The 17306-nt window shown below is 34.4% G+C and overlaps 1 protein-coding gene across 8 annotated transcripts in view; it reads right to left on the bottom strand.

Annotated features, from left to right (window-relative positions):
* Nucleotides 1-10: 10 nt before the first annotated feature.
* The window catches only part of LOC117341664 (malignant fibrous histiocytoma-amplified sequence 1-like), a 36261-nt gene continuing 18965 nt past the window's right edge, over nt 11-17306 (bottom strand). Inside the window, exons 1-6 of one of the 8 annotated variants that reach the window (XR_004535691.1) lie at nt 12910-13908; nt 6813-9640; nt 6345-6512; nt 3917-3945; nt 2700-2808; nt 673-787 (exon numbers count right to left, since the gene is read on the bottom strand). Coding sequence is in view for 7 of the 8 variants with exons in the window: in XM_033903525.1 (XP_033759416.1) it covers nt 225-787; nt 5496-5504; nt 6345-6512; nt 6813-9543 (3471 nt within the window). In the remaining variant the exon portion in view is untranslated. Of the gene's footprint in view, nt 788-2200; nt 2809-3916; nt 3946-5495; nt 5505-6344; nt 6513-6812; nt 9641-11990; nt 12057-12909; nt 13909-17306 lie in introns of those variants that run through there. The other 7 variants (XM_033903525.1, XM_033903527.1, XM_033903531.1 and 4 more) reach the window with 7 other exon arrangements.

Raw genomic sequence — 17306 nt, 5'->3', positions numbered from 1 at the left:
ACTGTATCATTTTATAAATATACTTAATCATATTACAGTGTTAATCAGTAAAGAACCAAATCTGGTTTTTTTTTTTCTAATAATATATGAAACATTTTCACAAACTTCTTTAAATCTGTCAATGTTCCTAAAGTCTATATTGTTTTGAACTACTTAAGTTACCACATTCTTAATCATACATATGAGTTAAAAGTCCAGTGTCGTTTTAGACAGCAGTATTTGTTTCAACGTCTTCTTGAAGTCTGCGTTGAGCCGTCTATTGTAAATTTCTCTTGGTCATTGCTCCCTTCTTCAATATCGTCATCAAAATTGAGTTCATCTTCCTCATCATCTTCTTCCTCTTCATCATCTTCAAACTGCATATCAGGATTGGCTTGCGTAGCTAACATCCGGAGATGATTCTGAAAGGCAGCTAGGTCGGAGGCAAGATTAGAGGGAGGTTCCTCGTTGTCGATGTCTTCACCTTCCTCTTCTTCTTCCTTCTCATTATCCTCTTTTATTGCCTCTTCTGCATCTGCTTCCGGTGGCTGATTTTCGTTATTGTCACCAGATTCCCCTAGTCCTGGAACTGCTAATCCTACGGGTAGGGCCAGGATAGAGAGGTCAGGAGGAGGAAGTACTCCTCCCCGCCGACGTCCTCCGACTGCTGGGGCATCAGCGTCCTTCTTATCACCACCTTCCTCTACCACATCCTCGTCGTCAAGAAGCATTGATTGTAGGGTCTGACCTTTGATCAACGCCGCCTTCCTCCTGGCACGAACCTTGCTTAGATTGGCGAGGACATCATCTAAACAAAGACATTCAATTATTTTAATATATGACGCAAACATTTCAGGCCCGAATTTCAACAATATTCCTCAACTGAAGGAAAATGCTTCTTAAATTATCCATGAGATAGTTCCAAGACTAAGCTAATCAACATTTATTTATTAATTCAATAATGTTTTCCAATCGAAAAGTTTCAATTTGGAGTTTTCCTAAGTAACATTGGCGAAACCGTCGCAAAGACATGTATATTCAGCGGTGCGTTAAGATTTCTCTTCAACTGCTTAATAATATTTCGAAAAATTTTACCTTAATAAGAGATTTTTATATAGATTACGAAATAAACGAAGTCATTCTAGAGCAAATTAAATAAATGTTCACACAGAATGATAACGAAGTATTTTATAGTTCTATCTTTGTCAAATCATGTATCGTTGAGATAATTTGGAAGGCACAAAATTCTCTCTGTCTGATCAAATGAATATTTTGTTGGCAAAGATAGCATCATATCAATACACAATAATGTACGTATGTATTATATCAGGATTGTAGCAGAGTGCATAATGCAGATTATGTTGAATGAATATTCAACCTATATAAAATAACTAATGAATTATATAACAATCGCGGATATTTTCACAATTATATTATGACATTTAGCAACACGTGAAATTCCAAAATAAAGCAAACACAAACATCAAGTGCTATTGATTTTAACACATTTTGGTCGTTATAAACAATATTGTGAAAGGTAGACTCCCTCGATCAATAACTTACCTTTTACACATGATAAGTTACAAAAGTATTTCTACATATGCGAGAATAACTTTTACGCTCAATATGCTTGTATTAATTCAATGAAATGCTCTTACACATCAAAAGAAAATTATTTGGCAAACCAAGAGGTGTTGATCTGGTATCGCAAAGTGATAGAATCAGTATAAATTTCAATGTCATATTCAATGACTAATGTCTGGGCTTGAATGGAACTTTTCAATATAGCATCAAAATTGTAACATGTGTTTGTTTCAGTTAATAATTGAACACATTTTTATTGATACTCGGCTTACAATATACTTACCTCGGTTAAGGGGATATCTTAGGTTTTATTGTCATAATAATAGCACAATCAAATTGTTCCTAGTAGCCTTAAGTTTAAGGAATCATTATATAAACATAACAAATTTACAATAAAGCAAACGTGTGTAAGAACCATCAATGGCTTTTGTTAAACATGTGTTTGACACAATATCAACAACATAACACACATGTAATAGGGTTAGTTCACGAGTCAGGGATTTGTGAACTACTACAATACTAGTGAGGAAAAAACATAGACGATTAGTAAAACGTTAATTTTCGCACTAAAACAATATGGTTACAACACGAGGAGAATTTGCGATATCATTTTTTTCATTTCATAAATGTTCTCTCCGATCTATTACTTTATTAAATTTCATTCATTTTTTTTTTTTTTTTTTGCGAAAGTATTTGCATTGGTGTTATACCGCACACATTCTCTCATCATTGTGTATAGTTATTGTAATCGTGGAAAAGACAATAGGATGAAAAACGGATTGATAATGCATAGTCGTCTCCTGCAACAAGTAATGTTTACCATAGTTCAATATTCATCAGATAACACTGCAATTTAAGTTAATTATGGGACACCAGCACAATAAGAGTCAAAGTATATAAAGAGTGATCTCCCCTTGAGCAGTGATCAGCTTTTTTCATGCATTAACAAATATTGACATGCCCGAGGCGTTTAATGCAAATAACACTCACAACACTTAAAATCAAGTAAGTATTTTGTTAAGACATATATGTAAACTATTGTGTGGCATAACGTCATCACATTTTGGGCAAACGACACGTCACCACAATATGGACACAAGGCACGTCATCACATTTGTGGTGCACATTTTACTTACGTCCCCCTCATCTTAAAGCCCTGGTGACCAATGCTACTATTTGTTTCCATATTTGAGAGGATGTCGGGTTTTGTTGCGTTTATTCTAGCCCGTAATTCATATAAATCGACTGAAATACAATAATAATACATTGCACGTTCAGAATTTGGATGATGAACACGTTATATAAGCTATGCATCCCTTCAGAAATATAAGCATGGAATTTATATTGGAAATATCAAGTTGTTGCTATATGTTGCTAGTCATATCACTTTCACTATTTTTGATGCGGCTTGATAATGCTGGAAGAATAGGTTTGCAAGGAAATCAAACATTTCTTCCATAAAAGCAATTTTGGTGACTTACACTAAAAGCAATCAGATGTGATCTAAAAATCAGTTTAATCACACGCATGTGATTGAGGTGGAAGGACTTTCAAGGAAACTTTGTTTCAGTTTCATTTCTGCAAGAACAATATGAAGAAAAAAAACCTGTCCCGGACATATTCTACATTGGCAGCAATATTTTGTAATGGTTGTTGTGAGTGCTTGAAGTAATGACATGATTTTTATTGCAGTTTCCTAGCCCTTCCAACAATCACAACAGGTAGTGACACTAAATATCTACAAATATTTAAGTGAGCTAGAGCAGCACTGTTAATTACTAATATGCGGAACACCGGATATGACGTAAGCAATATGGCGGATGCTGTATATTCTATATATAAAGCAGTAACTGTTTATCTACGTAATAATATGAATTATTTTTTATATTGTTTTAAGTAAAAATAGCAGGTAAAAGCGGGTGTTTCATTACCATTAAGATATATAAATGTAAACCAGATATGCCACAATTGGGTATTATCAAAAGGCATATAAATTTTGTTCTACTTTATTCAATTCAAATGCTACGAATTTCATCATGATAAAAATTGTTGAAATCAATGTTAATCATCCGAGTGTGATATTTGACAGGTATGTATTTAACACATCGAATCCAAACGTCCTTGAACATAATCAAATCAAGTGAATTATTTCTAATTCAAAATTAAGTTTTATTTAATTAAGTAAAATGTTAGTTCTATGAAATGCTGAAAAGCAAAATGTGGTCATGCATGCAAATGATATATGTCATCTCTGATTATCGCATGTTAATAGTGTAATGAGGTCAAGGGTCGGGACTGCAGGGAATTCTGGGTATTGTTTAACATGATTAAGTAAAGTATAGTAACCCTATACCTCCAACTGAAAATTACGCCTAAGGTCAACTGTAAAAAGAAAAGACATACTAATTCATATATTACAACAGTGTACGTTACTCTGTTACTTACCATCTCTAACTCTCATCGTTCTTATTTACTAATACACATGTATGTTAGAACCACCTGTTGATTGAGGTTTATATACCCAAGATATTGTCCTCAAAACAGGAAAGCATAAACTGATCTAATTAACAGTTTCACTAAACTTTTTAATTGAATTAATAAAAACAAATATGCAGAACAGAATACCATGCATATTTCACACAATGAATAAATACATCATGATTCTTTCTTGATTGAACCATATCAGTGAAAATATGTATATTCGATAATTTGAATGATTATTTATATATATATGTGTTTACACACTGGGTTTGTTTTGATATCCTTTGAGTTCATACATGTATTTCCCACGCTCATGAAGGTATAATAAAATGGGTTTTTTTTTATTTCATTTGATATCCACATATTTTTCATCACATTTTCATGGTCAGAGATACATGCCTACCTATTCATTATATTGTCAGGTGTTAAAATACTTTGTATATATGGCCTATATAACACTAAACATATTGGATTGTTATTTACATGTCATAAATGTGTTTCTTGTACTTTGACAATACCAGTGTTTTTGTTTGTTATCATGTGCTTGTAAAGAGAATATAAAAGGGTGTTTCTAGGTTTGTTATTTGTCTAAATAGAATACAGGTTCTTATCCTGTACATCACAAACGCTTCTTTTAAAGAGAAATGGGCATTAAATAATAAGTTATTGCACTGAACGTCATCAATAACTGTCTTATAAAAAATACTATTCAGGGTTTCATTATTCTACCGAAGGTATGTGTTTGAAGTTCAGTGAAAATCCAAGTAATTTATGATACGTATTGACCCTTAAAGATCCCAAAAGATTTTGCAAACGAAAGATAACGTGGGATAGCTAGAAAATGATTCCTTTATTTAGTGACAAAGTAGGCGTGTGTTCAAAAGGTATTGATTTAATCAAAACAATGGGATGTACAGGAAATGACGTACATTTACGTGTCTTCTATTATATCTCATATGAAGAAGAGATTTTCTGTCGACAGCGTTTGTCATAACCAAGAGAAGATATGTTAAGGTTTCTTTCTACTGTTAAAACCCGTACCCTGGCTAAGCAATGAATACCAAAACAGCGAGCACAAGTTTTGAAAAAGTTTAAATAAATAGATATGTTTTGTTTTCAATATTGAATATTTAAGAAAAATACAAATACGACATAATTAAAGTGAATATTTTTCTTGTTTCTCATAATAATTGATATTTGTACAATTATATTTATATCAAAAGAAAGATAATCTCTTTGTTCCGAATTGGAATCATATGCTTTAAGCCAAGGTTATACTTATACAATATACCCATTAATATGTTTGTATGTGAAGTTTTCAACAGTCATTTTCACACAGGTGAAATGTTTGCTACTTTCTACAAACTCCATAGATGTGAAAAGTAAGACCCAGAGCATACATAGATAGACAGATATGTGAAAAGATGATCGTAAAAATAAAAATGTCATACTTATTCGGTCTAGAATACGAATGATAATAAATGTAAACATTTAAATCATATACAAAACTAATGCGAATGAAGAATACAAAGTATAATTCAGTTGTATTAAATATGCTAAAAAATAAAGTGAATCGATGTGGTTTTAATTAGAAATTAATAATAAAAACGAGAAATAAATTATAAATATTAAAAGGAAAGCAAATCTTTATTAAATGAAAAGCAAACAAGTGATCCAATCGTCAATAAGAATTTGACATTCACGTGAATAGTTAACTTTCCTTTAAAAACATGGTATGAAGATTTGTATAGCATACACAAACAAACAAAAGCACTGAGCATGTTTTTTCTCCTGATCTCGTTATTTTCCGATAACGAAGACACCTCAACAGGAAGCTGAGTATACGTCTTTTCGAATATTAAGTCATACTTGAGGGAAAATAGTGTTGAAATCTGATAATTTTGGTTATTTGTAATGAGACTGTATATACTTTGTAAGTAATCTTTTAGAGACAGACAGGATACGTTACTTTAATATTATTCATAAGCATCAATAAGTTTGAGGAAAAAAATAAGAAAAAAGAAGCAATATTTTTTTTAATGTATTATTTTATATGGCATTTAACAGATATTAATTATGTCTGTTTAATTTGCAAAACCGTTCCCTGCTTTTCTAACAGTAGATACATTTCAACTCTAATACATACAAACACGGAAACATCATCGGCACCCAACCACCATAAGCAAAAACAACCTACACAATGTGTGTACCGAGCAATTTGTTGAATGATTAAGTGATTTAAACTGATCCGAACTAGCGTATAATATTGAATGGCGATATGATGCACATGTAAAACGTACCTCGCTTCTTCTCGCGTGGCTGAACGAGATACGCTGGATCCACGTGTTCTTGGCACATATCACATTCTTTGGTCTCTAACGTCTGTGTGTCAGCAGGTGTTAGCCATTCTCCTATGAAGGAGGGTTCCTCACATCGTGGACAGTGCATCAACCTCTCGACCAGTACCCCTGAAGTTAAAAGATTAGCTCTAAGCAACAAGAAAAAACATATCTCAGGATCAGATACAGAAATCACGTAATCATAGAACAGTCTTTAAAATCTTGTTGAGATTGGCATGGAATTCATTTAAATCCTTTAGACTCATTCTGTTAATCAAACCATTCATAATTATTTCTAATACCTGGAAGTTAACAGGTAATAGAAAGAAACATTTGAAAGGTGTTACGCTGAAAAATATTGAATTTAATTAAATCGAAAATCCCAGTTTTTACTTTCCAAAAATAAGATATCTTTCCTTTATTATTTACCATGGTAAGTTTTGATGACCTCCTCGAATTCCATCAGGAGCGGTAATAAAACGGTCCACATACTAGATGGTGGCGTGTCCTCATACGCGTCCTCCTTTGTGTTATCACGTACCTCGAATTTGAGGTTGGTTCCTTTCCCTTTACTGCTCTGACAATAGTTGATTCTCACCAGTACAATTTCCTCTGTGTGTTCGGCAAGTATACCTCCTCCCCAATGCGCCAGATATTTTAAATTGTTCTTTTTCTTCTTTTGACAACGGACACTGATGATTTCAAACAAACCTGGTGGCATGTACTTTGGAAAATGCAACAAAGCTACTAATTTTTTCCTGTTTTTAATTTTTTCCCATTTTTCTGCACAATCGTTTGATTCATCTACTTTTCTGAGCCAGGGCATGAGTATTTTTGTTACTTGGATATTGCCGTCTTCATCTGGATCAACGTTGTACCTGTATGTGTTGTCTTTCCTTCTTTGTATTGGGTAACCGGCTTGGAAAGCGTCGATGAGCAATGTCTCAACGATGTTGAAAGGACTAGTGTCATCTAAGGGCAGAAGATGTCCCAGAATTCCTCTCAACATGTCGGATTCCATTATTCCTTCCTCGAGCAGCATTTTCTTGTAGCGCTCAAAACGAGTGCTGCTGAACCCCATGGCTTTGAATGAATCATTTGTCTCGTAGTTTAGCACATTCGTCTGATCGTGTCTGTAAACATGTCTGAGTAACTCAAACAGCCATGATGGTCTTAGGAACACATACTGGGAGAGGACAGGGTTATTGGCAAACCATATAACTCGACCAGTCTCGTGAAGGTAACACGTGATATTTTTCATCATCCTCTTCATTCCAAATTTGTCGGTTATTTCATCAAAGAAGTCATCGTATTTCATGATCGGCACAATCATTGTGTTTCCTTTCTCCTCAATATAATTTTGAACTTCGACCCAAAACGTCGGGACAACTGTCATGACGTCTGGGAAAAGTTTCTTGTTGTTTGCTAGTTCATCCAAAGCAGTTCGAAGCTGATCGTAACCAACGTATTCCTTAGCACTGGTCACGATGAGGTCAGTCTGGATCTGCAACGTTTCAGTACAGGATAGAAGTCTCTTGAGAGCGATAAGTTGATCAGAGTGAGTCGCCTTGATTTCCGGGATAGCGTCTATCTTTGCTATCCGCTTCTTGATGAGGTTTTCGTGATGTTGTCTGAAAGTATCTAATCGTGCCTTTACGTCGATCGTTATCTGCTTTAGGCGCGACTCCGACACAAGGTCACTGTGGGTTCCTACAAGTAGTACCACCAGTCTGTTGGTTTTCGCTATCATCCAGTCGAACCATGATCCGATCATTTCGTCAAACTTGTTTGACGAGTATTGCTTCATATTAAAAGTCAATACTGCAATGGAAGGTTGTTCCAGGAACATGTAATGAGGATACAGATAAAATGGGTCGCCACAAAAATCCCAGATGCTGAACTGTAAGTATTTGCCCTGTTCTGCCTTGTGCTCCTCATAGTCTATCCGCATGTCATATGCCTCGACACCAGCGTTTATTTCAGTCGCACTGTCTACTAGTCGACCTTGCTGATCGACTAGAGATTGTACCAGACTTGTCTTTCCGCTCTTTGTAGAGCCTAGCACCACCACTTTCACACCTCTATATACTGTAGCGTTGATTCGCGCCTCATGCATGTACTGGAGTATTGAACGCATCCCCGTTACATCCGGAGGAGGAAAGGTTAGGGGATTGTCATCCACAAACAAATCTTGATCTTGGTTCCTTTCTAGCTGTTTCATGGCGTTCATGTCAAGCTTTTTTATTTGATTTTTACTCAGATCTAACTTCATTGACATTTGAAGTAGATGACCTGGGAAATTGGTAATATTGTTTTCTGATAAGTCAACTTCAGACACCCAATGTTTATTGTGGACTCTGACGTTGAAGGAGGAAACTTTGGTGATTTTGTTGTGACTAGCATTTAAAGCATCCAGTTTTGGCAACATGAACACGTCTGTTGGTAAAACTACAATTTTGTTACAGGACAAATCCATATCCTTTAAACTTTTGAGCTGACGTACATCTGTCCCCACGTCACGAAGGTTGTTATGGCTACATCGGAACACCTCAAGTTTTTTCATATGGCTAATGTCTTTGAACACGCCTGAGAGTTTGTTATGGTCTACGACCAATATTTGAACACGTCGTGCTTTTTCGAGACCCTTTAATGATTCGATGTTATTGTAACTCAAGTCAAGTCTCGATAAACACTTTAACTTCTTCAGTGACGCCGGTACTCGCGTAAGCCGGTTATCGGTGAGGTTCAGTTCAACCAGTTTTTCGAGCACCTTCATAGAGTCTGGAAGTCCTCCGTCTGGAATACTGTTATGACTTAAGTCCAATTTTTCTAAGTTAACTAGTTTATCTACTAGGTGATCTGGTACAGATTTTAGGTTGAGACTTGGAATCATCAACCTCTTTATAGTCTCTGCAAGGTTTTGAACATTTTCTATGGTTTCTTTCTCCAGGTCGAAAAGACGAAGAGACACTGCTTTTTCGCGTTGTTTTGTAGGCAGGCGCTCCGGATGCATGTGCCGGGCACCTTGAAATCCCATGTGCGACATTGGTCTTGTTATAACAAGCACTGGTTCTATTAAAGATTTTGTACGCTTTGGCTTTCTGTGAGTATACGCTGTTGTGGTCGCCCCACTAAACTTCTGCTTCCTATGCATTTTCATTGGTCCACTTATGTTGTGACGTCACCGTCTCCGAATCGCTGAGAGTAGCCTCCCCTCGAATCTTCCGGCGATCTAATATGATGTTTGTCTTTACATCCTGTAATGAAATAAAATGAAATCATAAGTAGAATATCAAAATATAGGTTTTAGAGGAATCCCTGTTCGGTTATTTCAATAATCATCTCCAGAATGATTTTACAATATAATGACAGTTCCTTTTGGGGACTGATGAAACTAAAGATAACAAAAAATGTGTAGCTATTCAAGTTTAGACAACATTTTCGGTGCATTTCACATCTGTTGCGTCTAAAAATTGATATTAATTCGAACATATTTTATTGTCAAAAAGTACAAAGGGATTGGGCACAGGTTTTTGCAACTTATCAACGCCCTTTCCCAAAACAAATACAAAATTACAATATTTGACAAAATAAAGACTAAAGGTCACCAATTCAATATTTTGTAACAGCTCTCCGATTTGTCAAAAGGCAGGAAGTATAGAACAAACAAATATCATGCATTTTAAAATCTAAAACTTGATATCTAAGTTAAGCCATTTAAAGCAGAAACTAGTTTCTCCTTCAACTATATCGCTAGGGCACAATAAAATAATATAACTACACACGCGAGATGGCTTAATGCCACCATCCTGGCAGATAATGATTTCAACACATTTCATATTTTATTATTACTGAAAAATAATAGCCCCTATATCATTTAAACATGATCGTTACTTTGAATATATAAGTTATTACACGATATATAACCCATGTACATATACTGGTTGCCGTACCGGCTATATGTAGTTATTCCATTTACTACAAATAACTTATAATGATGATCACCGGAGCCTTAATCTACCTTAGGCACGTGTCATATTAAATTATTACTGAACTGTGGCTTCAATTCGCAATTTCAATGTAACATAAACCGCAGTGGCCATTGCATAACGTACAAGTCCTTAAAGTTTGCATGATAATTATGTCCAGACCAACGATGTCCGTATCATATTCCTTACAACGGAAAGAAATGCATACTACAAATTGTATACCGTGACAATTCTGGCAACAGGCGACCTTGGAACGGTATTGCAATAAGTATACAGGCATGTGTTTAACCAAAATGTAATACAGGGATTTAAATCACAATGACCGACCAATTCCTCAAACATTTACAGAGTAACCAACGAGAATATCCAAATATTCACCGACTACACTGGTAGTGATACACTTAAAAGTTGGTAATACAAAACAATAAAAACTACTTAAAAATTGACACGGCTATACAATATAAGCCATATGAAATTTATAAAACGTATTCTAAGCATAAAATACTTATTGGTTTTTCCAGCCGATATGTAATAGGAGGATAAAAACAAATTCTTTGTCTAGCTGTAAAAACACTAAAATTTAATCCCGTGGAAATATATTTGTTAATACTTAAGTGTGATCCAACTCAATAGGAATGAAAGACTAATGTTGCAAATGTGTGCGAATAAATGATCTTTTAAATACCTGTATTCCCAATTGGTCACAGAACACCGGTCAGATGCCAGATGGACACTGCTAATGATACTCGATATGTCTGATCGGAAATGATAACAATATATTCGACTTGTTTCACATGTCATTTAATGTAAATTGATATTGATTAAAGTCCAAATAATAACAGATTGCCTATGGGAAAAAATATACGGACACATACATGCCGTACTGATCAGAATACGGTATATTTGGTGGCATTGGTAGCATGCGTCTAATAATTGCGATGCAGTGCTATTGTAGAATAGGTTACTGTGCATACGGTTACATAACAATTTAAGAAAAAATATATTTGAAGGTTGATAAATTATCTTGAAATTCCCTACTTCATATTTGTCAAGGATATATATTGCTTATTAAACATAGTTTTAATCAACTATTTCAGCCTTGATTTTAGAAGATGTTCTATTACTTAAATTTACGTCACCAAATAATTTCCCTGTTAAGTGTATGTTCCTAGATGTAAAAAATAAATAAAGCAAACCTGCATCCAGAGAGAGAAAGAAGCAAACAAACAACTAAGCACCACTCCCTTCTGAGAGATTCCATTATATCACAAAAATCAATCAACTTAAAAGAATATTTCCTATTCTGTTATCTCATAAATGTTGAATGAGATACGAATCCGATTCGATGAGATTATATGAATATTTTAGTACAAAAGACGTCTTGACAGAAAGTCTTTAAATACAATTCGCCTTTTTCGAATCTTTCAAACATTTTACTTAACAAATACCTTCTGAGATCAACATACTGTTGTGACCATGCTTAATTTTGAAAAATAAAATAAATACAAAAAAAAGGCAAAAAAAACCCATACTGTTGTGATACAATATATATTTACAGTTCATAAATTATATCAGATTTTATAATAGAGCTTTAACGGATATGACAAGAAAAACATACCTTATGTCACAGCACAAAAGCCTTGCTGAACACACCTGCCACCCACCGACCAGTAGCGAGCCGATCAATGTTACACACACTCACCCGCTCACGGTCTTAAAGTTTATGTACCAGGGCTTGTCGTGATTGCAAAGATTATCATGTATTTGCTTTATTTTAAATACAGTATTGGATCAGGTAAACAAGAACTAGGTTTATAAGAATCGCAAGAGTTTGTGGTAGCGATAACCTGCTAGCCTTTTATGTTATCGGATTTGATTTATTGTAGTTTGTGTATGTAAGTTTTCTTTTCGGATTAATTTATTCTAAAGAAACAATTCCCGTAAGAAACAAATTACCTTCATTGAAAAGTTTCAGGCTAAACCGTTTAGTGTAAATCTTTGAGAGGACAAATCGGTTTAAACTTTAGACTGTTTGTTGTGAGAAGAAGATAAAGTAAGTTATCTCTTCTAAAATAACATGTTTTTATTATTATGGAGTTTCTCAATAACATCATAGGGAAGATACAAATGTTAAAATGTTAAATTTCAAAACATTACCAGACAAAATATCATATTAAATCTGCCTGAATTCCGACTTATCTTATTATAACTATCTCGGTCAGGGAGGTTTTAACGCTAAATAGGGTCAAGGAAAGGCACACTATATGTGTCACTGTGTATTGCTTGCAGTTGGAACGTAATAGAAGCAAAAAACAACAATAGATAATGAAATTGTTGTTATAACCTGATATATAGTTTACTTTTAGCTTGATGGTGTTATTTGTCTTCATTGCGGCAGGCATGTAATGAATACAATGAATGGATGCCCTGGGGAAAATATTTATCGAACTTATGAGAAGGTATCAATTGTTATATTGCCTCCATTTACTCTGTTCAGCACAGACTGATCAATATTTCATCGACATCTTCAAGCTTACCTTCATTTTGTCGTTTTGTTAAAGGCGATTTCCAAAACGTGGATAGATACACAATTCCTTATGTCCGCAAGATAAGTCGATGGTTGAAATAAAAGTGTAGCCTTGAAAATGTATATGTTCACATCATCCCAGAGATAATTTATCAGCGAAGATTTTGTAAAAATAGAATTCCAATTGAATTCCAATTGAACGCATCAATGTAACTTGCTCACTTTCATGTTTCAGAAGTACATCCCATTCAATCAAAGCTCCGTTAGCTTTTTTCGAAGATTTCACAGCCTTCCATATAAACCTTTCTATATTTCGTATTTGCACGTAACGTGCTCGAACATACTATCACACGGTCAATACATTTCTAAAGAAATCAGCTATGGAATATTGGAAAGCCCGAACAGGGAGCAAACAATTTCTTCTTATTTATACAAATTGAAACGTAGCTAAGGGACGATGGTAATTATTCGTCAGGTAAGCGTTCTCGATAACCTTTCTCTTGTCCATTTGCTTTTCAAATGTGCGGATGTCGGAAATTGCTTGTTACGTTATCAAATTATCAGAAGACAACTGGATCACTTAGGACTTCAGATACAGATAACTCAGAGAGGTGTACCAGAGTCAACAACTTAAATGTAAATCCACTAGAGATCACTTCATGTCCAGTAGAAATACATTGCCAAACTCCTAGTAGATTCCACAGTACTATATCTAAATCCTCACATCAACTAAAATCCAGACTTTCCTCATTTTAGTATGCCCTCACAACGAGTCAAAGGTGAACAACATTCACATCAGCTTCATTCAGTTCCATGGTGAACTTTCGATCCAAATATCGATTGGCGTTCGATATCCCATCGGAGGTTTTGTCTGATGGTGGCCTAAGCTTGGGAATGAGATTCTAAGGAGACTGTTGTGATTATATACTTCAAGTCTGCCTCGAAATGGGATTGTAAGTCCCTTCCCGATGATTTGTATATTTATCTTCAACTGTAGAAAATCAATATTTATACACCAGGTGATACGTACAACGGTAAGCTGATTCACTGTACACCGACAGTGTTCACCAGGGAGGAAGCGCCAATCTGACACAGATCACAAACTTCCATTCAACCAAGACACAAAGAAAATCGCTTTTACATAACAACGCCAAACAGTGTCTATTTACTCTACCCTTCCCAGACAGTAACAGTCTGTTTTAAATGTTGGCATTTAAACTCGTTACGCTGTTGTCTCATCAAATGTAATCACTCTCTTTGACTGAAGCCTTGCATAAATAGGGATAATTTTCAAACTGTCGTGTCAGTTCAATGTTGTTTTCAATTGTACTTAAAATATCAACTTATTTAAAATGACAAAGAAACTTTTTATACGTTTTCTGATAAAGGCTAGCGTTTTAAGAATAAATTATATGTAGCCAGCAAATCTACAACACTTTTTTTACAATAATTATTTCCTCATAACTTGGTATGGAATTCAGAAGGTGCGTAAGACCTACCACATTGTAGACGTTAAGATCTATCATTCAGGTTGGTCCTTTCAAACATCCAGAAACTAGTCCTTATAATAACCAAACACATGTCGATTCTCTCATTAATGACATTGGCCGTTTACTATACCGCCCTTTTAGGCAATATTGAAATTGTCATGAATAAACATTTAAATACATAACGACACGCTCAATCGATGATGGTTTTGAAATGTTAAAGTTCCGACGGTCTCTGAAAATGTATGCAATTCGACAATCTGATGCAACATGGCGTTCGGCAAAAACGCTTAATGAAAATAATATACGTTTGAAGAACAATGGTTTGTTGAATAGAATTCCATTGCAAAAAACAAAGAAACAGACTATGTAAGTTATGAAAACATCAAATTGTTTCTCTGGTGGAAAAACCGAATATTTACATCTTCTTCAGTGAAGTAAATATTGAATGTATTGACGACGCATTTTTTTGAAACTGTTACAATATTCAGGGACAATACGAAATAAACATCCAACAACGTCCAACAAATAAATATATTAATGCTCCATACTCTTGGAACATTTGATTTAATACTATAGAACGCTTTTACCAAGATTTTGTTAAAATTAGGTTTTATTTATTTACACTATAAAAAGACTTCCTCAGTACTGAACGTTTGGCCATTAATAATAATTCTCTGTTCAAAGAAAGCTACAGAGAAACAGTTTTTAGTGCAAATACCATTCCTACCACCGAGTAAATTCTCACACAGAGCGTTTATTTTATATTGCTAAATAAATATGTTCTTTTGAAACATTCTTCCAAACAACGCGTGTCAATAGACACGACCAGAGCGTCGATTTACAAAGAAACCTACAGAGGATCATTTATCTTGTATCAAAGGAAACAAGACATATACACTCAACACTGAAATGTTATATCAATAAGTTCATTATCTACCCACTTGCATGTACGTAAACTTTCCGTCAGGCAACATTATTAATGCATGGTGGAATTCCTTGTTAAAAAGTATGGTTAGTTTATAGTTATTCTAAATGACAGATGTTTCAGATATGTATATATTGAATTTCATTAAGGAGATGTTACCTCACGGCAAAGGACACAAAAACAACTTCGAAGATTTTAAGGTGATACATCAAGAAGAAGAAGAAGAAGAAGAAGAAGAAGAAGAAGAAGAAGAAGAAGAGTACAAACGTTTCAAACATTATGTAATTGCCTTCATTTAAAGGCTTGAGCATCTAATTCTATCTTTTTAAATTGAAAGTCATTGAATAATCAATCTTATCCCTTTGAAATTTCACCGTGCTTCGATTCTTTATTTTTTTTGTAAATTTCGGTTTAATAAGTTATCACATTTAGAATGATTATTTCGTCATTTGTTTATTACAAATAGTTCTTTACCGTGGCTGTCATTTTATCAAATTTGTTAGAAGCATTGTTCACTCCGTCGCCGACTTCGCACCGTTAAACATTTTTATCATAATGTAATTTCAATAATTTCATGCAACATTTATTTACAATTTACTAATAAAGAGGCAGTGTAAGTTACTACATCAATGTATTGCATGTTTTACCTTAACACGAATGAATATATACATGTGTTAAAACGCAATCATATCAAAATGGAGTTTTAAATTCAAAACATGGTAACATCCTTCCTTTACAAGATTAGGTCGATATCAAGTTATCCAGAACAAATTACAAATAGATTGCTGTTTTGCACTTTAGATCCTACAGCGTGAACGTCACTGAAAGAAACCGGTTGAAAATAATAGCTTGCCTCATGCATTTTCTTAAATAGCCTTATTTGACTAGGCAATTCATTTGAAAAATGATATCTATATTTAAAAACGATAATGTTACATATAGTAAAGGATTCTCTGTATTTCATAAAATTTAGATCTGTATCTTTGTAATAAGGATACTTATTTTTAGTTGTTTTCATATCTGAATGACAGAATAGAATATCAAACAAAATGAGTCTTTCTTGTGTAAAGGGTTCACCAAGAGGTTAAGTACGTTTTGTGATAGGCCTGTTAAACTAGAAGTAATCCGTTTGATTTCCGGCCTTTCTTGTCATACTTACTACACGAAGGAGGAAGTCACTTGACCGCGGTAGCAATAAAAAGGTATCCATGTTTCGATATCAATAACTATATAGATTTCTTTTTAATTAGAGTTAAAGATGTATGTTATGGGCATCGGCTCGGTTCAGGTTTATGCTTTCGATATTTTCTGTAGGAAAACAGTTCAACGGAATATTAAGGTCGAGCACTACAGATTATAGTCACTAGTCATGACTGCGACATGGTGTAGAAATCACTATTCTATTTCTGCTTCACATATCAAAGTCTTCCAAGCATGGACATTTGTTTACAAAGTACGTGTATTCATTTTGTCCAGTTTCATGTCACACGAGTGGGGTCGATATAAAAGAACTTGTTCAGAAATTAGTAGAACATGCCATTTAGTCAACGAACATCCGGCATGGAATATAATAAGTAGAGTACTGTGGAATATAATATTGGAGTCGTATTCTAAATTAGCATAGTTTAGATAGAACAGGTATTTATTTCTTCCTTATATGTTTGATGTGATACGAGTGCAGTCGATGGCATTAAGTCAACAAACGTCCGGCATGGAATATGATAAATATGATCGAATGCAAAGAATATGTTACTGTATGTGCCACTACATGTATAATGTTTTGGTCTAAATACTTTATGTACCACTGTATGTAGAATGCTTCCTGTTTTTGAATGCCGTATATGCCACTATATGTAGAAGGTTATCTATGTTTTAAATGCTGTATGTGCCACTGTATGTAAAAGGTTACCTGCGTATCAAATGCCGTTTGTGCCACTGTATGTAGAAGGTTATCTCTGTTTTAAATGCCTTATGTGCAACTGTATGTATAAT

This window comes from Pecten maximus, chromosome 14 (assembly GCF_902652985.1).
Source record: "Pecten maximus chromosome 14, xPecMax1.1, whole genome shotgun sequence".
Taxonomy (NCBI): domain Eukaryota; kingdom Metazoa; phylum Mollusca; class Bivalvia; order Pectinida; family Pectinidae; genus Pecten; species Pecten maximus.
This window is presented reverse-complemented; position numbering and strand designations above follow the sequence as displayed.